Source organism: Vitis riparia, chromosome 10 (assembly GCF_004353265.1).
Source record: "Vitis riparia cultivar Riparia Gloire de Montpellier isolate 1030 chromosome 10, EGFV_Vit.rip_1.0, whole genome shotgun sequence".
NCBI classification, from domain to species: domain Eukaryota; kingdom Viridiplantae; phylum Streptophyta; class Magnoliopsida; order Vitales; family Vitaceae; genus Vitis; species Vitis riparia.
In genome coordinates, this window is record NC_048440.1 from 14,610,795 (window position 1) to 14,636,765 (window position 25,971).

A 25,971-nucleotide genomic window follows, 5' to 3' on the forward strand; every position below is an offset into this window, starting at 1 on the left:
ACAATAAGTCCTCTTGGACTGTCTTGGGCTTGGCCCACTAGATCCAGCAACATGAGGCCCACTAGGTCCAGCATAAGGCCCACGTCCAGCAGCAGCATGAGGCCCACGGGTTAAAAGGGATGAAGCCTCAGGCCCAAATGAGAGATCCAGCATCACTTTCCTTCTGTTTTCCTCTCGCCGCACCTCAGAGAAGACCTCTCGGATGGAGGGCAACGGCCAGCGACTGAGAACCCTGCTCCTGACGTCGTCAAGCTCGCGGTTTAGCCCCATTAGGAACTTGAAGACCCTCTCGTTCTCCATCTTCTTCTTGAAGCGCACACTGTCACCCGTGCACTCCCACTTCTCTTCGCAGTTGAGATCGAGATCTTGCCACAAACCCAACATCTCGGTGTAGTATTCCGTGACTTCCCGATCTCCTTGCTTCATCTGCTAGAGCCGCATCTTGATTTCAAAGATTTGGGAAGCATTCTCGGCATCGGAATACGTTTCCCGTATCGCATCCCACACATCCTTTGCCGTCGGGAGGAACATGTAAGTCTTGCCAATGGCTGGCTTCATGGAGTTAATCAAGTATGAAGTGATAAAGGAGTTTTCGGACCGCCATTTCTGGGATGCTGCTACATCGGTTGGAGGTGGTCGCCGAGTCTCACCGGTAAGAAGGCCTAACTTTCCCTTTCCGTCAATAACGAGCTTGATTGCTTGCACCCACTCTTTGTAATTCTTACCGTTCAATTTTTCAATGGTAAGATGGAGTGGGGAGTTGTCGAATGCACTAACGGTGCCCATTGAGGAGTGTATCTCCGACACTCTTTCCTAGGTTGCCGACTGACTGGACGCATGGTTGTTTCCTCTTTGGCCATCCATGAACTGATTAGGGTTTTAGAGCAAAACACCGCTCTGATACCATGTAGAAACCAAGAATCCTTTTAAAATTCATTCAAAACTATATTTTTTACATAAACGGATCCTTATATAACAAATACATAGAAAGCAAACAAAAAAAGGAAAAAATACAAACATGGAAAAAAATTAAAATTACACAAATTACCCACAATTGGGGCCTCAATCTTTCCCTAATATCCTACAAATCATCATTCAAAATTATACCGGATTTCCACAGTTAGTCATATTTTTTCAAATATTTTCATCCCCTTATACTTTTCCCTTTATTAAAGGGGTCATGTCTAGTTTAAAAGCTTCAACTTGAACATGACCTGTTTTGACACGTTTAATTTATTGCGTCATGCTAACATGACATGTCTCAACCTATAAATGACTCATTTAATTATTGTGTTATGTTGACATGATTATAAATCAACTGATATATGACCCACTTATTTGCATAGTTGTAGTTATTAAGAATTTTTTTTCTTTTAAATAATAAAGCTTTTATTAATAAATTACATTTATTTTCTTATATTTGTTATAAATCATTTAAAAAATAAGCCAATTTATAATTCAAGGAAATTTAAATTCTTAAGTGAGTTAAACAAGTCATAATCGTATTAAGTGGATCACAATCTTGTTAAGATAATATATAGGTAAATGGAGTATTCTTATAAATTTCATGTTAACTTAATATAACTCAAATAAAACCAATTCAACCTATTTAGTAAATGGGCAACATGAGTCATTATCGTTTTAACAGTGTAATTAACAGGTTTTGATTATATCAAATAAATCCAACACAATTATTAAATTGATCGTAGTAGGGTTGAGTAAATAGTTGTTTTGGTGCTGTGAATATGATTTTCATATATGAGGGAGAAGTAATATACCTGTCTTGATAGCCTTCTGATTTCTTGGTTAAAAATTATGCTCAAAAGATTCATATCTTCTTGGTGTCTCCTATTTATGGGTAACATATTTGTCAGATTAATGAAAAGAAACTGATTGAAATTGCTTTAGTAAAAGGGAGTTAGATGAATATAAAGCTACCTGTTCATAAACTTCAATTCAACTTCATCTGCAGCCCCAAATATGGACTTCCGGAATAATCTAAGCAGGTAAAAAACATAAAAGGAGAATCAAATATTAGGAATTAGAAATCCTCTAAAGTGATGTGTTATTGCCCTTATATCAATGATAAAGATACTAACAAGGATAAGGACGAGGATTAAAACTTAAAATGGTTTTCATTTCAACAGTAACAGATAAAATGACTACAGAAGGGGTAGGCTAACATTATTGAGAGCACTACTACTCAGGAATAACATCTTGAGAAGTGGAGTTCTATTGATTAGTCCTCCTTTGAAGATGAACCAAGAGAGTCCATATGTAGATATGAAGATTTGCTAACAAAAATTTGTAGCATCAAGCAGTGGCATGGAAGTGTGGGTGTAGCAGCAGTGGTGGGCAGCCCAAGTCAAGGAAAGTTAAAGGAGGATGTGTGAAGGTGCATTTTCAAGAAATTTATTTTTGCAAAAATATGGAGGACCTCAACTTGGTAATGCTTCTATAGATTGGCTCCCAGACACCTAGCTGGTTAGCTCTGTAGGTGGCAAAATATGAAATATAGTAAAAAATTGTAGGACCATGAATTATGGTTTTCCTCTTCAAGTTAGAAGTTTCTCAATGTAAAATACACACTGGTCATGGTAGTTTTGGTAGGTTTTCAATTCCTTTGTAAGTTCTCAAAAGCCCATCTAATGACTGATTACAAATTTTGGTGCTTTTGAGTTGATTAATCAAGAACTTTAAGGAAGTTGTTCATTTCTATGAAGCCATTTCATATAGACCCTACTTGAGAGCTTATGGAAGTATTTATAGCTAGTTTGGTTTCATTTTTCATTTAGATACAACCCTTTATTTCCCTGTTTGTTGATTTACTTTCAGTCAGGCCATGCTCTTCATGTGAATTAGAAACACCAAAGCTATATTGTCTCTAAGTTGAGTTTGGATGTTCTTCTTTCTACAACCTTCTAATCTGATGCCCTAAAATTAAGTTTGTATTGGCAGACGACAAGTATCTGTTGTCTGAGTGGAATTTTTTCTTGGGTCTGTCCTACATCAACTGAATTACTGATGTGTTGATTAAAAAGCAGTTGAAAACAGAAAATAAAAAACTATTATCATGACTACCAATTGCAAGTTTGTAACAATAGACTGAACATTAGGTAAAAACTCCCATGACTGACTTGACTAGAAAACAATGAACCAATATCTTAACCTTTAGAAGTAAAAGATCTCATTATAAATTAAATCAGACAGTGGAGCTTCACAATGTCTTATGCCTCATTTGGGATAGTTTTTTGTTTTTGGCTTCAGTGACAAGCTGAAGTTGAAGCCATAATCTAAAAAGGCAAATCTTGGTATTGTGAAAGTTATTGGAGCAAAACTACACTTCCTTCCTAGTTAAGTTCTTTTTAATGGTAGAAACACTTTTAGCAAAATTAACCAAACACAAATATAAACTTTTCATTAAGCTTTTAAGGAAAAAAAAAAAAGGCAGCATTTGGCTGACAAATGGCCAATTCAAACAGTGGTAGTTTTAGATAAGAAATGAGTCCAAGAGCAATAGGGTAGTTAATAAGGCTTTCTTGATCCATTGTGTGAGAAAAGGGTCCATTAGGATTACTTCTTGTGAAGATACATATAAATTACATTAATATCTTTAATGAAGAAAGAGAAACAGTCACAAATTAAATAATAATGACGATGAAAACAGATCCTTATGTTGACTATTTGTTAAGAGTTAATGTATTGCCCAACTAATTTCATCATCGTATAGAAACAATTCTAACTTAAAAGTACATTTAAGGGGCTTCTTTAAAAGGATTGGAGATCTCAATAAGAAATAGGGGGGAGAAAGCGACCATTGACTCCAAAGAGATTACATGTTGTCTGAGCAATATTGATTTTGTTCCTGTGGATCTTAGATTGGAGCAATTATAGGTAATTCTAACGATCATTGAGCTTTAGAAACCGGAAAAGGGCAATAGCCATTGGAACTGCAGACTTCAAATTGTATTATGCTTTCTAAGCTTCTACTTCAAATTACAAATCAAATTAATGACAAAAAATTGGTTTACTTGTGCTTTAAATAAGAGAACAATTAACTAAAAGGTTGCCATCACAAACTTTGTACCAAACAATCCTAACATGTCAAAACAAATTTAAAATCAATTTTTATTTTATTTTTAAATAAAAGAAGCTTCATGTGCAACTTTAACTTTCATATTGACAAGCTTAGAAGGTTATGCCAAACAAAGAAACAATGACCTTTCTGCAAAACATATGTGAATTGACTAAATAAAAAGCAAATTTAGTCTTTCAAAATTTTTAATTCAAGTGCATGAAAAAATGAGGATATTTTTATCACCTATCATCCCAACGAGAAAGTCGGGTCATTAGTAGTGCTATTATGTCATGTACTGTTTTTGGCTGATTATAACCCCCAGCAGAAAGTGCTTCCTGAACAAGAGAGGACCACCAAAACAAAAAATAATAAGAAAAAAAGACAAAGCGAACTAAGTTCTTTTTAAACCAAAATTTTGTCAATATACTTTAAGGAAATTAGAAAATTCTGGAAAAAATTAACAAACCTGTACTTCTGTGATACCTAATACATTTATGCTTGATGCAGTTCCCTTTATGTGCAATGCAGTTATTAGAAATCGTTGTGCATGCCAAGATCGAAGAACAATTGGGATGTCATCTTCATCGTGAAATGGATCACCTGCGGACTGCCCTAAAAGCTCAAATAATAGCCCTCCAGCAACTCTTACAGGGACCTGAATAAGATATAAAGCATAATTAATGACCCAATAAGAATAAATTGAATTAACTGTTGCAAGCCAAAATATTATGTCTTCCAACATATTACCTGTGTTAAAATAATTAGAGGACCTATTGTAATTGAACACATAACTACAACCATCAGCATCATTATCTTAGAGAACAAAAACAACAAATAAATACCAATTCACAGTATAACTACTGACCCTGTAGCCATAAGATATAATCAGCATAATAAACATATGATTGATGAGGCTAATCACCATCAAAGTGTCCATTAATGAAGGTCTATGTTAAAACAAGATTATTCCTTCACAAGTTTTATTAGATTTATTAGTAACTTCATTAATGTTTTATGTGTATCCGCTGCCAGGTCTTCTTTTTTCTTTCTTTTTTTCTTTTTTTTTTTATCAGAAACAAACAAATGTATTATTTGAAAAACAAAATAAGGATGAGAGGTCCTCCTCATAAAAACAAACTTGATCAAAAGTAACTAAGCAAACCTCCGCAAAACAAAGAAGGCTATACAAAAAGAACAAAAAGGCTTATACAAGTAAACCAACAGCAGCCCCTATAACCCAACCCTAACGTGTACGAATCGATAGCCAACTAAGCTAAATTACACTCAAAGGGTAGGGTTTAAAAATGTATGTACAATAAGCCCAAAAGGAAACAAAAAAATGAAGCGAATCCCACAATGAATCTGATATCCTCCAAGTGTTCTCGAAAATCCTAGCATTCCCCTCTTTCCACACAATCCACAACAAAGAGAGACAAACTATCCTCCAAAAAGCACTTCCTCTAAATGAATTCCCAAAACACTTGAAGTAAATCACCATCATATCACAAATAGTGTCTGGTGAAACCCACTTCATCCCAACCTGTGAAAAAATTCTGTTGTCAGGTCTTCTTCTGCCTTCATGTATACATAATGTCTATAAGCAGGTTCTTTGTTTGCCACATGTGACTTCATGAAATATGCAACAAGCCACAGTACATAATCTAAAATAAAACAACCATGATAGCACCATACTTCCCAGATCCACCATTCCAATCCTTAGCATACCGTGTTCAAAGATCTTGTTGGAGAATCTATACTATTCTTTTGACTTTCAAAAATCAATGTACAACTGTAGAGATTTTGGTAAAATAGAGCAGTTTCCTAATTGTAACAATTTCCTAAATTTTATGTAAGGTTGTCCCCTGATTTTTGGGGATCGATAGAATTGTGATAGGATTGTTAAGCTCTCCTTAAATAGGTTTAGGTTGTAGTTAACCTAATATATATTCCCTTTATAAGGATTATTCAATATAGCATAAAATAATATTTTTCCTCATGGTATCAGAGCTCTTGCTCTTTGGGAAAAAAAATTTGAAAATCCTACAGCCTATCTTCTGAAAAAAATTTATGAGAAATTTGATTATTTGAAAAATTCCTTCTAATTGTCCACTATTTAGTCTTACCCATTACTCAGCTATGTCTGAAACATCCGAAGTCAACCCTATTGTGATTATTGAAAACCAATTTGGAGAGGTGCAACTAAACTTGCCGAAAGAGGTGTTACAAAATATTCAATCATCATATCGATTGAATAGCAAAAAAACTACTTACAATAGTCACAAGTGGTGAAGACTTTTCTAAAAGGAAAAAGGAAATTAAGCCATTTGAGGGGAACTTATCCTGCTCAGAATGATCCTACATTTGTCAAATGGGACAAGGAAGATTCCATGATCATGTCTTGGTTATGGAATTCAATGTTGCCTGAAGTAAGCAAGACTTGTATGTTTCTAACAATACTAAAGAAGATATGGGAAACGATCTGTCAAACCTATTCCAAGATACAGGATACGGCCTTGATTTATGAAATTAAGACAAAAATAACAGCGATCAAACAAGATACTCTTTCAATCACCGAATGCTATAATGTCATGAAAGGACTTTGGCTTGAATTGGACTATTATCAAAATTTTAAAATGAAGTGTAGTGAAAATGTTGCCATGTTACTAAAGCTTGTAGAAAGGGGAGGATTTTTTAGTTTCTTATAGGACTATGTTGAGTTTGACCAAGTCAGAGTGTGAGTTCTGGGGAAAAAAAAAAAACTACCATCATTGCAAGGTGTCTTCTCAATAATCCAAGTTGAAGAGGTGTCATGTTTGACTCACAACCCACAGACCCTTCTACCATGGTTTCCACAAAAACAAGTGATGGAGGGATCAAGAGGGATGTTGAAGGACAAGGAAGCACAACTAAAATCGTTAAGAATGAATTCATTCAGCTGTGGAGTATGGTGGACCTATGATAAGAAGTCTCGTCACACCAAGAAGACCTGTTGGAAACTCCAAGGGAAACCTTAAGGAGTATGTCAGAATGGTGGATTTAAGGGTGGATAACAAAGAGTACAGACTCACTTGACTCATGCAGGAGGCCATCCTTATGAGGATTCCAATTCTAGTAGCTCGAAGACTAGAGGATTCAATAAGGAGGAGATAGAGAGGCTAAGAAATCTCCTTAATTCCCTTGAAAAACCAAATGGATTATGTTCATTTGCACAAACAAGTTTCCTACTTCTTATGCCCTTAGTGCCTCAAACACACTCCACAATGATTCTTAGGTCATAGACCAGGGAGCAATCAATCATATAATGTATTCTTCTTAGTCATTTATCACTTATAATCTTTGTCCTAATAATAGGAAAATCAAAATTGCATATGGCTCTTTCACTACCATGCAGGTCAAGGAATCATGACTTTGTTCCCCTCTCTTCCGCTAAAAAATGTGTTGCGTGTTCCTAAATTGTCTATCAGTCTTTCGTCTATTCATCAAGTTACTAAAGATTTGGATTATAGAGTGACTTTCTATCCAACCTACCATGTTTTTTAGGATCAGGTTACTGGGAGGATGATTGGACATGCTAAGGAAAAGGATGGACTCTATTTCCTTGAGACAAAGGGTGGCAGTAGCAACCAGCCTTCACATTCCTATTTATCTAATAATTTTTCCTTCAATAAAGATGACATCTGGCTTCAACATCTCCATCTTGGGCATCTACCATTTAGTTTACTCAAAAGATATGTTTCCTTTACTATTCAAAAACGTTGATGTTAATAATTTACATTGTGATACTTGTGAGTTTGCTAAACATCATCGTGTATCCTTTTCTTTGAGTAATACAATATCATCTTCTCCATTTTCTTTGATTCACTCTGATATTTTGGGGCCATCTAAAAATCTCAATATTTCAGGTGCAAAGTGGTTTGTCTCATTATTGATGATTGAGCAAGGGTAGCATGGGTTTTTCTCTTGAAACAAAAATCCGAAGTGAGTTAAGTTTTTTCAAATTTTTTCAAAAAAAAACCAATTTGGTTGCATTAAGAATTTAAGGAGTAATAATGCAAGGGACTATTTCAATCAAACCCTATCATCTTTTCTTCAAAAAGAAGGTATTGTTCATTATTCATCTTGTGTAGATACACAACAACAAGATGGGGTCGTAGAACGGAAAAACAAACACTACTTGAGGTTACACAAGCCCTTTTGTTTCAACCACATGTTCCTAAATCTTATTGGGGATGAAGTAGGACTTGAAGCCCTTGAGGCTTGGCTCAAGTGGTAAAGAGTCGGAGAAGATTTGTGGAAGGTTCCAAGTTTAAGTCCTAATGAGGGACAAAAATTTACCTATCAAAAAGAAAATGACAATGAAGTAGGATTCAAAACCATGAGCTTGTTGCTAAATCTTATGTTCTGCACTTGAATTCCTTCCATCCATGGCTTGTCTTAAGCCAAACAATTTAGATCTTATTCTTCCCTTTCAAGTCTTAATATTAATAATTTGTATCCAGCTTCATTCAGCTAAACTTAAGCTTTTTTTTTTCCAAGAAAAAAAAAAAGCACTTCTTCTTGCCTAGGCATGGTTTCTGAATATAATCTTGTTCAGATGAAATAGCAAGTGTTTCATTTTTTTTGAACTTCATGCATGGTAGGAAGCTTTCATCTTAAAATATTTATCAAAAGAACATAATACGAGCAAGTATTCATGTCTAAAGCATGAGAAAATGAAGACACTAGGGCCCTAATTGGTAACTATTATTGAAAACAACTCTAAAAACAGTTTTTAAAAACTATTGTCTGATGTTTTGTAGAACATACGTCTATTTAGAAACCTGAAAAAAATTTCACCTATTTTCTATTTTTTTAAGTAAGTTTTAAAAACAACTTTTATATGTAGTGTTTTATTTTTAATCATTTTTCATATATGTAAGTTTTTTATTTTTTAAAACAACCCTGGAAAACAAGTGAAAAAAACTAAAAGTTGTTCTCTGAAAATACCATGTTTTGTCTTTTTAAGAATAAAAATTGTTTTTTGTTTTCTAATTGCAAAACATGTTTTCCCTTTTTCTTTTTTTTCTTTTTTTTTGGAGAATAGAAACTCTTTTCAAATATAGTTACCAAACATGACCTACATTTCTAGAATAGCTTCTAACAACTATTTTGAGCAAGGATCGTGTAGGCATCTTCCACTTATAGGAACTTTAAATTTGTTTTATTTCTCAAAATTTCAGAACTTTGAGCTAAAGAGATTGTTTCTATTCTTTTATCACTTCTATTCATGGCAGCATTGGCAAATTTAGAACCTTTTAAGGAGCTTCAGAAGATCTCAATATTAACAAAGACATGCCAGCACATTTAACCTAATCTTCATTTGACAGTCAATAATTGGCTTTTCATAATATTACCTATTTGCCTGTGAGATAGCTTTACTTGGGATCAATAGAGGATGCTGAGACTACTGACAACCTGCAATCTACATGTTAACTGCATATCTACACCATACTTCTGGATGACAATATCTACTCTACAATAACATTCATGAAGAACATTCAACCTGTCATACTAGAAAATTCAGAAGTCAAACAAGCAATCTACCTCATATAAAAGGTACTTCATCCGCTCACTGATCAGTCGACTTTCATCTCGCAAAGCAGTTCTGATAGCAGGATGTAACCATTGAGCATTGCTGAGCCATGTGTCAATAAACCGGTGACCTGCAGCCACATGGCACCACCATACAGGTCCTGCAGGCTGCTCCCAGTAAGGAGCTGCTAAATCTGCAGCAGAACGTTCATCCTCATCATCCGTGACCTCAAACTGCTGCAAGGCCCAGCCAGCATCTACTCGCACGGTTTGGACGAGTTCAGAAATTCTAGCCCACCCAATTGGCACCCAGTGACTTCCTGAAGATCTTTCTGTCATATGATAGCGATCTGACTGATAAAACTGATGGTCTATGTGATTATCCAAAGGAGCAACATGATCAGGTCCCAACTCAACAAGAGATGCAGATTCCGATCGATGTTTTCTAATTAAGTTTTGAGCAGAAGCCCCGGATACTCTGTTCTCAGGCACTTGCTTCTTCATATTCTCACCTTCTATTTGTTGCACACTTTGAATCTTCGAGCCATATTTTGACCTACTTATCCTCCTATGGGATGTAACATATTCAAAAGCACAAATAAGTCCATCTGTCCAGAGATCACTCCCAGGTGTGGCATCTCTACCATTACTATTTGTTTGGTTTTCTGGATTTTTCATTTTATTGCTCATGGGACTGGACTGGACTTCATTCATGCCACTCATATTGAGTTTTCACCGATGATCAGAAAGAAAAAAGATAACAGCTAAACATTCTCATGATCTTACTGTCCCAGCAGTTGGGAACTGCATGCAGAGAAAAGTATCTGTCTGTCCTACCAGAGCCACCTCATGATAAAAATCTGAAAGAAAATTTTCCACGGGCATCTAGTTTCTAGAAAAACTACATCAACATTAGCATGCAGAAGCTCATGTTGAGATACACTGGGAAACTGAATCCAGTAGCATGCTACAATTTGGTTTCAAACTGCCAATACAAAAACACAATTAGAGAGTACCACAAGTAGTCATGTCTTCTCAAAAAAAAAAACAGACATAAGTTCATTCTGGAGACTGTACAAGTAGTTCATGAAAAAAAAAATCCTATGTCAATTTAGCATTCAATGATCATCAAAAACATTCCTCCTCATCAAACTGTTACTTGCTAACATCATATCAGAAGTTCTTAACAGCCCAGTCCAACCTCCATTAAGGACAATAGAGGAAGGCAACATGGAAGAATCTGAAGATAAAGTATACTGATGCCAAGAAACAAAAGACCAGGTAAAACTATATTGATGCACAGAAACAAAAAGCAAGGTAAAATAGGTCAACCTAACAACCTAAAACATGAGAAGCATTTAGCAGCAATAAAAACTGGGAAACGTTTAAATAATCCTACTCTTTTTCCGTAAAGAATAAGTTCTACGAAATATTTATCACACCAATAAGTTCCCCTCCTGAAAATTCTTTCTCTGCAAATTCAAACTTTTTCATACTTCCAATTTTGTCCCTTAAATCATTAAATTATAGTTCAATCCATTCTCATGTTTTGGAGACAATAAAAAAAGAGGAAAGTAAAGAATTTAAAAATCCTCCAGAGGCCATTTGCTTTAGCCTCTTTCAAACTTTCATGTTTGTAAAAGATATCCACCAGTGACATCATCTATCACAAGGAAGTGGTTCAAGCAAATACTTTCCACCAACTCAGATTATCCTGAAAACATCTCCCATTGTTCTTCTTGAGTTACAAAGAATATTCAAGCAAGCAGACTCCCTGCTTAAGTGAGTATTGGCCCAAGAGAAACTATACCATTGATGAATTCACACTAGGGTTTATGAGGCCAACATACGATCGGCCCGAATCTTAATTTCTAAACAAAAGAAAAGAAACAAACATTACAAAATCAAAAGTGTCAAAATGATGACGGACAGTAAAGAAGCTCAAAACTTGTGTCTGTTTGGTAACCATGTAAACAAAAGAAACATAAATTCGACAAATCAGTAAACGATAACACCCAGAGGTTGCATTATCTCTTAACCAAAACATCCCAAAGCATAATACCAAGAATTTTCATTTCTTTTCCTTTCCTTTCCTTAGTTTTTCGCAGCCACCAAACAGACGGCCAGACTAAATCAAACTGAAAAATCGACAAACCCACATACATAGACAAGCAAGACAGTCAATTCATAGAAAAGAGAATCAACAACAAAAGCTACAGAATCACCCTGAACTGAACATTTACTGTCACTGTAATCCTAGGAAAACCAACCTTAAAATTCAAAAAGGGCACTCCAACAAAAGTATAACTCCATTCACAAGCAAAGAGCTTGAAAATATAATTTTTTTTTTAACCAAGAACAAGATTCTGTAATGAAAAAAAAAACGCATACACTTATAAAAGAAAATTAAAGTGAAATTAAAGTGAAATTTGTGAGCTTGGAAAGAGAAAAAAGAGAGTTACAGAGATACGTGTAAAGCTATGTTAGTGGAGGCCGGACTGAGGGCCGGCGATTTTGTCTCGTGGGCCGCTTTATTCATTTTGATGTAATCGTAAGAAAATGGCCACATGAAATATTATTAAAAACATTTATTTGAGTTTATAAAATTAAAATAAAACCCATCAATGATATTTCCAATTATTTCTAATTTTGAAAACTTTTTCTAGCAAATTCTAAAACCGAAAAGCAAAGTAAATTCTAATTTTTTTTTAATTTTTAAGTTTAAAAACAAAAGTTGAAACAGAAATGTAATCAAACTAATTTTTTTTCCTTTTTTATTGTCTATTTAGACCACTAACTAGATGGAAAAAAATAAAAGGGATAAGAAAATAAATAATTTTCAAAATGATATGTTTTGGAGCTTATTTAGTAGTAATTTTAGGAAACATTTGTTATCATTGCATTAAAAATATTAAAAATATTTCCTTAAATCACTATTAAACACTCTTAATGTCATTTTAAAAAAAGTTATATAAGATAAATTGAAATTTGAATTCATCATATTTAGAGGCCGATGATAATTTTATAAAGCACTTTTAATATTTTTTATATTCAAAAACTTTTCATTCAAGTATTAAAAATATTAAAAAGTGATACGCAATCATATTAGACGGGTAAGCTAAGTATGTTGCAAATTGGTTTTGGGGGGGGGGGGGGAGGCATTTTCTGCCAACCATGCTGAAATTATTGAACCATGGATTGCGACATGCACTAAAATCCACTAGAATGAGTAGTCGTGTAAGCGTAGTCCTCTTCTTACAGACATTTTTGGATTCTTATTCTTAAATTCAAATGATGAAAGAGACAGTGAATTGAAATATAATATAAAGTTACATGAATGCTTTCAAACTTGAGATTCAGGTCCCCACACATTAGGAAAATTTTAAAAAATAACACCCAAAAAAAAAAACCGTTATAAAAGATGAAAAATATGCCACAAGCCTTGGAATGTATTGAAATACCCTTTTCTAACATGCTACAAGCCTACAACATGGAGAAAGACAAAATCAATAGAAACAAGGTTCATCAACTACAAAAGATGGTTTGTGCAACAATCAAAGAGACGAGAAGAAAATAAAGCTTTCATAACAGCTGTAATTTACTACCAGCAAACAGAGAATGAAGGGTCCAAACTTCTAAGGAAGGAAAAACGGTGGTTAGGTAATGGTGGTAAAATGAGAAATTACAAGAACACGATTTCTGCCTACAGAAGGGAAAAAGGAGAAAGGTAAACAAGAGAGGAGAAATAGGAAGAGGGGAGTGACAAAAGTTCACTAACCCAAATTAGCACGCGTAATCCTAAGTTAAAACATGTTTCACCTGAATAAATACGTAGAATACATCCCCAAGGCAAAGAGCGGTAGCAAGTCGAGGTCTCCTCGACCATTAATACATTAATTTTCCAACTCAAGGAATGCCTTGGTTGGCTGGCTGGCTGGCCGCTTTGGACACGCTAAGAAGCCCTGAAAAACCAGGCGGTGACAAGATGTGATTAGTAATTGTTTTGCCATATCTGTTGGGACTGCTTGGATGCTTGGCCTTGAGACCCACTCAGGGACCCATCTCTAGGGTTTTGTTGCTGATGTTCCAGCGAGATCCCAGCCTGAGAGTGGTAGAAATTTGGGTACCCAAGGGCCCCAAAATGCTGGGAAGGCTGCTGCCCTTGCCGAAATCCACCAGGTTGCTGATTTTGGCCCTGGAAGCTGTAATATGTATTTGCTGGAACAGCAGACATCGTTCGGGAACCAGGCCCATGAACCCACATTGCTGAGTTCTCATTCTGAAAAAACAAAGAAAACGAATATGCAGATCTGAGCTCACAAGAATTAAAGGATGAAAAGTCATATACATTAATAATAATAACTTGGGAACATCAGGAAACCACATGAAAATATGATGTCACGGTTTGTAATCAGTATTAATTATATAACTAAAAATAAAATATCTGAAACTTTTATTGTCCTTTTGATGGTAACATAATTGGAAGAAAGAAGGTTGAAGTTTAGACCGCTTACCATGGTTCTACTCGTAGAAATTCCATGTTAAATGCAAGAAACAGTGCTAAAATACTATCAAGATTTAATGAAACAAACATAAATAAACTAAAAATTATATTTTCATTTCAATGTGGTTTCCCAATGAGATTACCTGCTGCTGAAGAGAGATCAAGTGATTGCCATCCTTGTATTGAGAGTTAATAACATCATCATAGCCTATGGTTGTGCCTGCAGCAGCTGTGGGTGGATTCAGTGAAAAGTTTCCAGGAATGCTGGTTGAACTCCCAAAGGCCCCATAACCAGATGCTATGGCTGCAGACTGAGGCAAGCTGCTGACAGAAACACTATTTTTATACTGAGGGAGAACTGCTGCCAGAGATTGATGGTAGGTGCTATTACCAGCAAATGCTTGCTGGTAAGCAGATGGCATGTATGTATAGCTCTGAGGTAAAAAAGGGTAGCCAATCATGTTAGCGAAGTGTCCCAAAGGAAGACCGGGCTGGGAATATGGATGCACAGGAGGAAGGTGTTGAGGAAGAGCAGGTCCAGTGGCAACACTAGTACTGGGCAGGGTCTGTGGAGTCGGTTGAGGTGTTGAAAAACTACCGGTCTTCAAAGCCTCTGGCACAGAAAACAATACTGGAATAAGAAAAAAAATTCAGTTGTTTCTATTTTGCATTTTAGCTTTAACATATTCATGTTGCCCCTATCATCTATTATCTCTATCTGCTAGGCCAAGTCTTCTCAACGAAATCATAAATTGGTTTTTTAGTTTTAGGCAGCACAACCCTGGCTCAGTTGACTCAAACTCCCAATCCTCCTGAGGTTGCCCTTTCAATATGCCAACTGAGCTACAGCCCATTGGTGGGTCATTAAGTTCTAAAGATAAAATTCTTCTCATTATGCATGAGTGAATCCTTTTTGAATCATATTCATTGTGATTTTGCATTTGACTGCATGATGTCACATTCTATCCCTTGTAGCATGATGTGAGTGTGTTTGGATTTGAAGTGGGTTTCAGGCCTGGCTCAAGTGGCAAAGGACAAGGATGAGAAATTTCCAGGTTCTATTTCATGCAATGAATCCTATCAAAATTTCATGCAATGAGGAAAAGAAAAAAAAAAAAAAAAAAACATTACTCCAAAAATATACAACAGAATAAAATGAAACAACATTGTCGGATAACAGGCTAGAGAAAGGAGATCGAACATAAATTTTTCTATTTTCCAGAGGTTATGCAATGAAATGAACCAATGTTCTTTTTAAAAACGGATAATAGACACAGAGGTTTTGGAACCCATGTACTTTTATGTTTTATCTCCAAATTTGAAGGATTTTGCTGGAGTTCTTCTTGTTGATTACAAAAAAAAATTTAGCTGATCAAATTTTGTCATTCTTCTATCACACATTAGTGTGCATCTTTTTGAGAGGTAACAATCAAATACATAAAAGAGACCTAAAAAGGAGCACCCGAAGTACACACAACAGACCCAAGTTACAGCCAATGGGGGAGAGTACAAAACAAAGAAGGGGGAACAAAAACAATTACACAAATAGAAGGATCTGTTGTTTGCAGATTAATGAACTTAAAATTTAGGCAGCAGGAGATATTTTAGGATCAAAAGATCCAAGAAAAGTGGGAGACAAATACAAATGGAAACTATGTTAAATTTAGTAGTAGAACAAGGGAATGGCTAAAATTGATGGCAAGTAGAAAATGGAAGCCAGAGTGGATTGTGTTACTATCTTAGATCAATCATCTAGGAGGAGGAAGCGGGGCTTTCAAAAGGACATCACTTGTTAAAACAGAGCAGATGGACCAAGTAAAGAAGTGTCATGCAAGTACCTGACTGAATTTAAACCAAAATTTTATATCGAAAGCTACAAGACCAGTGTCTAGGAGGAGGAGATGAAGAAGGTGGTTAGAAGATGATACTGCCTGTTGAACTAGGGCATATAGATGAAGTAAATAAGTGCTTTTGGCATCTCATGTGAGCCTGTGACTATCAAATTAAATGAACCTTCACAAGAGCATCCAATCTTATAACATAGGATAGTGAAGACTCAAAAAATAAAAGAAAGAAATTGTCCATAAATGAACATAATAGAAATGAGAACACTTGATGGAGACAAGTGGCAGGCACCTTCAATAGTTTACCAAAGGCACAAGGGAATGGGCTCTAAGGCCCAAGCTTTAATGATCATGGGCTTAGCTGGGATCTTATATAATTCAATATGGGTTCAGCCTAAAAATACTTTCCAGAAGTCAGATTCTGGGCCTAATCAATGGTCATAAGTTATTATTTTCAGTCATTAATGTTATCATTTTCCAAAAGTCTTTTAATGTGGTATAGTAGTTAGTTAAGTTTATTTCAAGCTGCATTACTACAGTTATAAGTCTCTAAATAACTTCTATATTGTAGTTGATCTGTCTTCTAAATGAAATCAATGAATGAATGAATGATCAAATTTTCCAGCATCTACTATATTCTTTGTGTGATACAAAGAGCACCTAGGTGTGAAGCCTAAAGGTTTCTAGAAGTGATTCCTAGAGTTCCTTCTGTAATACCAAACATCTACCCTCCTTGCATTTCACTTTAGGATTCTAGGAGTGAATATAAGTGTCTGAAAAATCTCTTTTCACTATATCTGTGATACTTGTGTTGCGGAATATTGGGAGGCAAGGAAAGGTGGGGCAACATGTTGGAATCCTAGTTTAACGTGAACCATCTTTGATTGGGATTTGGAGCTGGTGGAAGAGTTTTTGCACCTTTGGTGTACATTCAGGTTGACTCCAAGGATAAGCTAGTACAGAAGGCATCCAAGATCGACATATTCTCAGTTAATTCATACAAGTCTCTAACACATGGTCCTTCCTAGCTAGAGAGATTTGAGCTTCTATAGTGTCATCTAAGATTAGGTTTTTCAATTGGAAGGCAATTTGGGAAAATATTCTCACAAATGATGATTTAATGAAGAGAGGTTGACTTTAACGAATAGCTGTTGTCTTTGCAAGCAACATGAAGAATCAGCGGATTATGTTCTAAGCTATCACTGGACATCCAGTTTAGTTTTTGGTGGTTTCTTTATTTGGACTGGCTTGAGTCCTTCCAAGGGAAGTCTGTCATGTCAGTGGGAGGCATGACAAATTTGTGGGTGGGTCAAAGAATGAAGTTGGTAAAGGATGACACCTTTACATGTGTTCTGAACTATATGGAAGGAAAGGAACGGAAGAGTTCTGGAAGATTCTAAGCAAACTCTATAGGTGGCTAGACGCTTAGCTGCTTTAGGGAGGAAATCAACTACTCCTTGATTTTGTAGATAGTTTGTACATGAGTACCATAGTATAGCTTGGATTACTCAGTCATCAAGAAAATTAAATATTTCATAAAAGAAAGAAAAAATAATACAATAACACAAACAATAGGCATCTTGACTCTGAAATTAGCATAAAAAATTCCTAGAAATAAAATAAGTGCCTTCAGGCTAAAATTTTCTTCTTTTTTTTTTTTGGATAAGTAAATTAGGCTAAAATTTTCATAAGACAAGGAAAAAGTTATTAACCAATCATATGATCAAGTTTTGAAATAAGACAAGCACAACTCCATTCTATCAACATTCCAGATATATCTTTATTGGTAAAACCATCCACATGCGTGTATGCCTAAAACTTAGAACCAACTTACAAATGCACTTCCTCAACCCCACCCTATAATCTGCCACCCATACTCCAATTAGTGCTTCCAAGGTTTAACATAAGACATCAAACTAGGTAGTCAGCCAAGAGTATTTGGAAAATATTTTGCTGAATTCACAATATCCTTCAAATGTAAAAGTTTCAGTCACCAAGGTTATCACAGCATTTGTATCCATATTGCTCGCTTACTCTAATTTTATTATAACAAACATGACATCCATCTATTAGAAAGGGCAAAATCCCCTATGAGATTGAGGAAACATCCATGTTAGTTCTCATTTCCAGAATGAACTAATAATTGATCTCAAATTCTTGGGAAAAGAAATTCAACGAGTTGTTTTCGATGGGATACCTCTGTCACAGAAATGGTTGAACCACTGATTGAAGACACTGCATTGCTGTACTTTGTCGACATTGATTGTGTAATAGGAAAGGGGGAGTATGGAAGATCAGACTCTCTTGCAGGCGGAACAGTTGATGCCAACAAGTTGCTGGGTAACGAATTGGTATATGCCTGCTATTACAACATAAAAGTGAGGTTTTTCATTTAAAACAATAAATGTGATTCATCAAAATTTTGTATAAAAATAAAGGTGAAAAAAAAAAAGCAATGAAGCAACCATAAAGAAGAGAGATGCAGCAGCATGCACATATATTAACAAAACAAGAACGATAAATGGCATTATTAATAGGAAACCAATTTAACAGTTAAAACAGTAATGGCATTGTTAAAATACTAGGCATAGAAATGTTCCAGGTATGTCATATAAGTACCTGAGTCACTGTGCAGGAGTTTCAGTGAATCATATATTCTGACAATCATATAATTTGTACTTAAATCTAATAGATGGGTGCAGTCAGTGTGACACCACTTACAACTTAGTAATAGATCAAGAGACGTGTACAAACATTACATAAGCAAATGCATGAGGACTGTAACAATAATAATTTGTTCTTAAAATCTAATACCAGGAAAATGACTATGGAGTGAAGTCAGTGTGATACCAGGTACAACTTAGTAAAAGTAGTACCAGCAACTTGAAAAAGCAGTACATAGAAAAGAGCATCTGGACCACAGCAAGCTTTAGATGTATCATCAAGGAGTACAGAAAGAATAGCAGAAGGATAAAACAGCTATCTGCAACTATGGGAACAAGGGGGAGGGGGATATAAAAAAGCTAACCTGAACTTTAGAATAGATAACCAAAAAGCCACCAAATCAGTACGCAAGACATGACAATGCTTCAGCAGGCACATATATTATTCTGATATTGGTCTTATAAGTTCACAATTCTAACTAAGACACAAATACATCAACCTTAATTTACTTCCAAAATGCTTGGAAAACCGGTAAAAGATTTCCCTTTTACGATGTGTCAGTACATTTCAGCTTCTTCACTATTAGATAAACTATGATAGTATTGAGGCTTTTGAGGATATTATTTAATGGTTATATAATATTATCTTTTACCGTTCATGTTAAAACAAGTAGCCATTTAATAATGTTTCCATTCTTTTAGTACAACCTTATTAACAATTAAAAATAAAGTTTAGAATCAATATTGAAGGAAAATATATACTGTTTATCCACATACAATACAAGTCACAAACACAGTCCCAGATAAAAGACATGCTTCATAAAATAGATACACAAATTAGAATAACAAAGCCATGTTCCTCTATCCTGGATTTAGAAAGTCATTGTGATAATATGTCATATCTGCACCATAAGCAACCATATCGACCTCACAAAGTGATAATAAAACAATTATCTACTACTAATATCATATGTTATCTTCCATAGAAATATATCATACAACCAATCAAAAAGAATTTCTGCCCACAAAAACTTCTACTTAAATACACAAACATTTGTGAACAAAGCATACATTAATATCCATCCAAGTAGGCCAAAAGTTTCAAGTGAATTTTTGGCATGTCCCCAATATTTCCCAAAATTTTCACAATTTAGGTAAAACTAGCATTCAAATCAGTACCTTGACATTTTGAAACTTACTCAAAGTTTTATAATAGAACTTTCTTTCACTTACAAAACATTAACTCTCTTTAAAAATGACCAGCAAAAATGTTTTAAAGTTCACACACCAAAAGTTCCATTTAGTTAACCAATATATAAGTTTTAAAATAACTGAAATAATCAGAACAAAAATAATTGATTCCGAAAAACCTGGAATAGTGGAAGTTTGTAGTTTGTCATTACCATTACACTCGAAAATGGAGCAAGATTCTGCATCTGAGAGCTAGTCTGTGAATGAGGGAATGCAGGATTCAACTGTTGAGAGGTTTCAAAAGTATAACCAGAAGCAGATGAAGGAAAGTTGTATTGATTTCCCTGTGCAGCTTCAGAGGCTTCCTGTTTCAATGCCTCTGGTTGCGAAGCTGAAGGTGAATCATAACTCCCAGCAATTGCAGCAGTTCTATGAGCCATATTTCCATCTGAGGTAGTTCTGAGATGCTCATCCTCATAGTAGTCAGGATTTCTGCAAGGAAAGAGAAATTTATTAGATGATTATAAACCATCAACAAGTTACAGGCACTTATAATGTATTAGGACATACCTAGTTTCTGAGTGCCCAACTGGGGTATCTGCCACTGTAGATGCATCTTCCAAGCTATTTTTCACAGACCTAGATGCAAACGGCCCAGAAAAAGAAGAGCTGATACCAGATCTAAAACTACCAAAGCTCAAGTGTGAGAAGTCTGCATGTTGGACTTGCAGATGATTTGGAATTATTACAGAATGGTCATCCTCTTCAGGTTTTGGCCTTGGGTCCTCCTGTAAAGTTAGTTCCTGCATGTTTGTAGCCACTGATGACACTGGTACACCAACATCTTCAGCTGAACCACAATGATTTGGAAAAGACAAATGTAAGGTACCACAAATTCCAAGGTGGGGAAAAAGAAGCGAATAAACATTCAGGAATTCATAAAATGAAGAAATGCTAATTTCTTTAACGTAATTGGCATATACGGTTTCAATCAATAGATACAAGTCAAACAATTTCTCAGAAAGGTGTTGAAACTTTTGTTCCACGTATCCTTCATATCAATTGTTGAATGTGACAAAAATGCAAAATATGTATTATATTTTAAGTATATTTTGAATCTGTATATATTGCAGGCCAAAGTCAAATGCAAAGAATCAGAGTCACCTTCATGGTGCTCAAATGTGTGCCTGTGAGGCTGATAGGAACCCATGTTCTCATACAAGTCATTATCAAAAAGAGATGCACCTCCCGAATTGTCTTCCTGTATCTTTCTACTGGACACAGAAGCAGATATAACATGGTCTTCATTAAGATTTTCATCACTACTGTCATCCTCGACCTGAGCCTCATCCAACTGGGGATTTATATGCTGATTACTATCCAGGGGTAAGTTTGACTGATCTGTAAAAGGCTGAGAATCTGCAGAAGGCTCCAAGAGAGAGGACACACTAGCAGATGGTAGCTGCTCAACCAAAGGCCATTCATCGTTGGGAGGAACATTCTGTTTTGCAGCAATACCTGGCTCAGGGTTCATGTCCGAAACCTTAGAAGCATGATCATATGAATGCAGATCATGATGTAATGCGGTTGATGAAGGTGCGAAAACTTGGTGATTAGTAACATTTGGGTAAGAGGTGTTTGGTGTGGCGGAAGCCTTGCCATGCGGCCTGCCCTTCTTAACAATGTCAGCCATTGATACTTGGCCTGGCACACCCAACCAGGCCGATTGGAATCCCGAAGAAGGTTGCGACGATGAAGTAATACCATCACTTGTGCCTATTGTCAATATTTTTTCCGTTGCGACAGTTTCACTGCAAATGATGCCACAAATACAAGTCAAAATATTAAACCCAAGAGGAAAACAGATGATTCAATGATGTTTTTACACCCTACACTTGAGGCAAAGTCATGGAACAAATAAATAAAAATATGCATGCCACTCCCAAAGTATAGGAGCATGATGCATAAGAAAATCCGCCAAAATTTTAAACTTCTCTACAATTATAGTCATAAACATGTAATAATCATGTGCAACCACCAGAGTGTAGCTGATAGTGACCATTGGCAATGAATTCTAAGTTTGAGCCTCCTTATCATCTAAGTAATGTAGTGTAAACAAGCATGCCCATATCACCCAAGGTTTGCTTAGCAAACAGTTAGAATAAATATCTTGTCATGGGTAGATTTCCCATTACCAAAAAAATAAAAAATAAAAAAAATTATAATCATGTGCATGCACCATTCTCTAACATATAAAAAGTTTAATTTCAAGAAGCAAAAAAGATACTACTGTAATGTCATTGAGTACAGTGCCCAAAGCACAATGCATACCCATGATCAAGGTTCTAAAAAGCTATTTGGGGCCTCACCTCAAGCTTCAAAAAGTAAGCAAGGGCCTTGTTTGGCACACATCCCACATGCCAACACATATTCGAATATTCACACTTTCATAATACCTTGGTTGACAAGGCTCATGCAACTTGTTTTTCATGCTTGTTTTTACTATTTGTTGATTTTAATAATATTTTTACAATTTCAAATTTAAGGCTATATGTAACTAAATTGCATGAATCATGCTTGCAAAACAATACAATATGGACATGCTGTGGGGAGGGGGCAGAGAGAAGGAGGCTGCCACAGTAAGTTTTTGGGGATGATGACCACTGTTTGGAGATTTGGAATAATAAGAGTTGTTGGAAGAGACTGGAGGCATCCAGTGCTTCATATATCATGGAGACCACTGGATTAACCAAGCATCAAAACAGGAATGCGATGCTTCCTTTCCTAGGTCAACCACATGTTGGTCATGCATACAATGTTAGATCCCAGCATATATTTGTAGATCAGCAAACTTGCAAGAAAACCTTCTCGGTAGTAGTTTATCAGAAAAAGAAAAGAAAAAAAAAACACCTTCTTGGAAGTAGTAGTAGTGCTAGCAGAACAAATTTTTTAACCACAATATATGGTGACACTTGCATACAAAAAGACTCATTACATGTGGAGCAAATACACCATCACGCATGAATGGACATAAAGCTTCACGATAAAATTCCAAACACAATAGCTCATAGAATGTAGTTGCATGTCTACTCATAAATATAAAAATATGTAAGGGATGTGCAATTCAAGTTTCAGACTGAACTAACCTTGTGGTTGGAGGTCGCCAATTCATGCTATTTCCTGCCACACCAACTGCAGGATATGTTGTATAAGCATTTGTGCCATTCTCCTTCTTGTATGCTGATTTACCATGTGAAATACCAGAATCTGACATAAAAATGTTGTAAGAATATATTTATTAAATTATATAGTAACTTCCAACAAAGTAAAATGGACCTTGTTACAAAATACACATACCAGTAGAAGTGAATTGATTCGAGCTGCTACGTCCAGCAAAACGGTCTGTACCACCCCTACTGCCGCGAGTTGAGGTGCTATTAACACTGCGGGACCTGGATTCTGTTGTATCCTTACTCTAAGCAACAAAATGAAGACAGGTAAGAAATGTTAACAAGTAGCACCTCAACTAGAATTGTGACAATTAAAAAAAATCTTAACCATGCTTTTAACATGTTTAATCAAGTTCGTGACAAGTATTCAAGAGAAAGAGGATGATAATTTTATTTTTATTTTTTTTTTATAGGTAGAAAGACCATGATAATATATATTACCATTGGGAAAAATAAAATATAATGAAGCATAAGGTAAATAAGTAGTACATGTGATTTTTTTTGTGGATAATACATGCACATATATATATATATGATAAAGGAACTGCTATCTCCTACCAAGGGAGTAATGAAAGATTTTGGACACCACAACTTTGCAAGTAGTGACATCCCAACCATAATGCCGGGCAGCAATAAAAGGTAAAAGAACAACATATAAAAGGAATTCAACCCAAAACTGCATTAAGCTCTTTCAGCACACACCTCTTTTCTCTTGTCTTTCTTGCTCTTCACCTCATGGAAAGGATCTAGGCAATTAATAAACCCAAAATTAGGCATGAATTTGAACATTAACAAAATTATAAAAGTAATCTAAGCCTTGAAATTTCTCCAGTTCCTTTCATAAATTAGAAATATCTAAATAATAAATAACCATAAACTACAATATCAAGTAGATACAAGAACAGAGAAACACCATCAATAAGGAGAATAAGTAGTGAGGAGGCAAAGAATACAAGTTAGGAAACCATTGCAGAAACAGTAAACTGAAAACTAGGCATGAATTTGAATATTAACAAAATTATACAAGAGAACTGAGCCTTGAATTTTCCCTAATTACTTTTGCGAATTAAAACAATATAAATTACAAATAGGCATAACCTATAATATCAAGTAGAAATGAGAATACAAAAACGACATCGAAAGGCAGTAAGGACAGAAACAAGAAGAGTCAGGAATGACATGCAAGACTTCTTCCCCTGACAATTATCCACGAGAAGGCACAAAATGTCCATGCATGTTGAACAACAGCTTTTAAACTTACAAATCATTGCACCATAATTCACCTGGAGTGCAACATATACACATGTACAATATATGATCCAAATCAAAACTGTTAAATAAAGCTAGCTTCATCCAGATCCGAGGAAACAAAATAGCTCTTAAAGCCTCTTATATCAAGAGGAAATAAGCCCTATTAGATGCAAAGAAGTTATAATACTGGCTTGGAAACCTGATCTGGCATCTTTATTAAGTTTAGAATTTGAAAGATCAAATCTCTCGAACACTTCGTTGCTAATGCTTCTACAATATTCTTAGAATGAGAAGTAACAAATTTGACTTACAAGTGTGCATAATACAAAGAAATATAAAGCTCTAAGATTTAACATACTTTTTCATCAAGTACACAAAAAATTGTCTTAAATCTGCCGATTTTAGTAAACCAAATATATACAAGAACACATACAAAACATAATATATATATATATATATATATATATAGACACACACGAAAAGATCAATCAGAAATCATGCAAAGAAACTAATGCTGCATTTGGTTGTAGAAAAAACAATTGAAAATAAAAGAAACTAGAAGTGTTCACCGCAATGATCCAAGAAAACAAAAACCCTCCACTCAAGTGAGACTAATAAACCCACTAGGGTGAACTGAGCCGAATCCTCGTTTTCATTTACTTTCCTTTTTGGAACAGAAAAGGGGAGGTAACCCGCATAACTGAAATTCGATTATTTTTTCTTTCCTCTGTTTTCTCAGCAACCAAACATGAGGTATATTTTTGGGGGGGAAAAAAGGTTACTTTCCCCAACATTACGGCAAAAAAAAAAAAAAAAAGCATAATAAGAGAGAAAAAGGGTTTGGCTCAACTGACTTGAGTTTCCCATCCCTTATTCTTCCCCTTTTCCTCCATTTTCCCATCAACCAATCAACAAAAATATCTCCTCAGAATCAAAACAAGACCCACGGAAAAAGGAAAGAGAGATGTGGAGATTTAACCTAGAGAGAGAAGCCTATGGACGGCGTCGTTTGGGTCCATATTACATTCCTTGAGCATGGCGTAGATCTCCTGCTCCGAACAGTTAACAACCTCCCTCAAACTCTGAACCATCTTCCTAGACGCCGCCGGAATTGCAGAAATCCCACCACTGCCTTTCCCATTCACGCTGCTCACACCGCCACCACCTCCTCCTCTCATGCTGCCACCACCACCACCACCTCCACCTCCTCCGCTCATGCTTTCTCTCTCTTCTTTCTCTCTACACCAAACTCTCAGATCTTCCCCCTCTTTCTCTCCCTGGTTGCCCTATTGATTCCGCCGCGATAAAACAAGAAGATATCTATGCCCCCCACCCTCTCTCTCTCTCTCTCCTCCTTCCTACCGAAAACCCTCTCTCTTTCTCTCTCTATAAACTTTTTTTATTATTATTTTTTAAGGAATGATAATAGCTTCTTTTTTTTTCTTTAAAATTTTATCTAAATATAATTTTAGATTTAAAATTTTAAATATTTTACAAAATAAAATTTTGATTTTATTTCTTAATTAATGAATTTGATATATTTTTTTGGTAAAATGTATATTTTATTTAAATATTAATTTTTAAAATTATGATGAAAATCTCATATACCTTGTATAATTCAAAAATAATAATAAATTTA

At 35.4% G+C, this 25,971-nt stretch overlaps 2 protein-coding genes across 7 annotated transcripts; both read right to left on the bottom strand.

Annotated features, from left to right (window-relative positions):
* Positions 1 to 790: 790 nt before the first annotated feature.
* Positions 791 to 12,180, bottom strand: LOC117924298. 3 transcript variants are annotated; one of them, XM_034842900.1, is made up of 7 exons: positions 12,112 to 12,180; positions 9,662 to 10,634; positions 4,545 to 4,733; positions 4,322 to 4,413; positions 1,939 to 1,998; positions 1,779 to 1,848; positions 791 to 897 (listed from the first exon to the last, which is right to left on the bottom strand). In XM_034842900.1, exons 2-7 carry the CDS (start codon positions 10,370 to 10,372, stop codon positions 880 to 882), a joined length of 1,140 nt encoding a protein of 379 aa, XP_034698791.1. In that variant the 5' UTR covers positions 10,373 to 10,634; positions 12,112 to 12,180; the 3' UTR covers positions 791 to 879. The 3 variants fall into 3 exon arrangements, with proteins under 3 accessions (XP_034698791.1, XP_034698790.1, XP_034698792.1); XM_034842899.1 differs by lacking the exon at positions 12,112 to 12,180 and adding an exon at positions 11,920 to 12,028; XM_034842901.1 differs by lacking the exon at positions 12,112 to 12,180 and adding an exon at positions 11,712 to 11,817.
* A 1,028-nt stretch (positions 12,181 to 13,208) lies between these two features.
* LOC117923529 (GBF-interacting protein 1-like) lies at positions 13,209 to 25,679 on the bottom strand. Of its 4 annotated transcripts, none has more exons than XM_034841860.1 (10): positions 25,312 to 25,679; positions 23,784 to 23,827; positions 23,209 to 23,326; positions 22,998 to 23,118; positions 21,097 to 21,662; positions 20,422 to 20,701; positions 20,064 to 20,343; positions 18,195 to 18,359; positions 14,297 to 14,764; positions 13,209 to 13,928 (listed from the first exon to the last, which is right to left on the bottom strand). In XM_034841860.1, exons 1-10 carry the CDS (start codon positions 25,547 to 25,549, stop codon positions 13,641 to 13,643), a joined length of 2,568 nt encoding a protein of 855 aa, XP_034697751.1. In that variant the 5' UTR covers positions 25,550 to 25,679; the 3' UTR covers positions 13,209 to 13,640. The 4 variants fall into 4 exon arrangements, with proteins under 4 accessions (XP_034697751.1, XP_034697750.1, XP_034697749.1 ...); XM_034841859.1 differs by having other exon boundaries at positions 21,016 to 21,662; positions 22,998 to 23,091; positions 25,312 to 25,678; XM_034841858.1 differs by having other exon boundaries at positions 18,195 to 18,356; positions 21,016 to 21,662; positions 25,312 to 25,678.
* Between the last annotated feature and the right edge of the window lie 292 nt (positions 25,680 to 25,971).

Coding starts and splice junctions, on each gene's coding strand:
- LOC117923529 (XM_034841857.1), bottom strand. CDS start 25,549: ATGAGCGGAGGAGGTGGAGGTGGTGGTGGTGGTGGCAGCATGAGAGGA. Junction 23,828..25,311: donor CCATAGGCTTCTCTCTCTAG/GTTAAATCTCCA, acceptor TTAATTGCCTAG/ATCCTTTCCATGAGGTGAAG. Junction 18,360..20,063: donor CTCCATTTTCGAGTGTAATG/GTAATGACAAAC, acceptor ATGTTGTAATAG/CAGGCATATACCAATTCGTT.
- LOC117924298 (XM_034842900.1), bottom strand. CDS start 10,372: ATGAGTGGCATGAATGAAGTCCAGTCCAGTCCCATGAGCAATAAAATG. Junction 4,414..4,544: donor TAGGTATCACAGAAGTACAG/GTTTGTTAATTT, acceptor TCTCTTGTTCAG/GAAGCACTTTCTGCTGGGGG. Junction 1,849..1,938: donor GAATTGAAGTTTATGAACAG/GTAGCTTTATAT, acceptor ACCCATAAATAG/GAGACACCAAGAAGATATGA.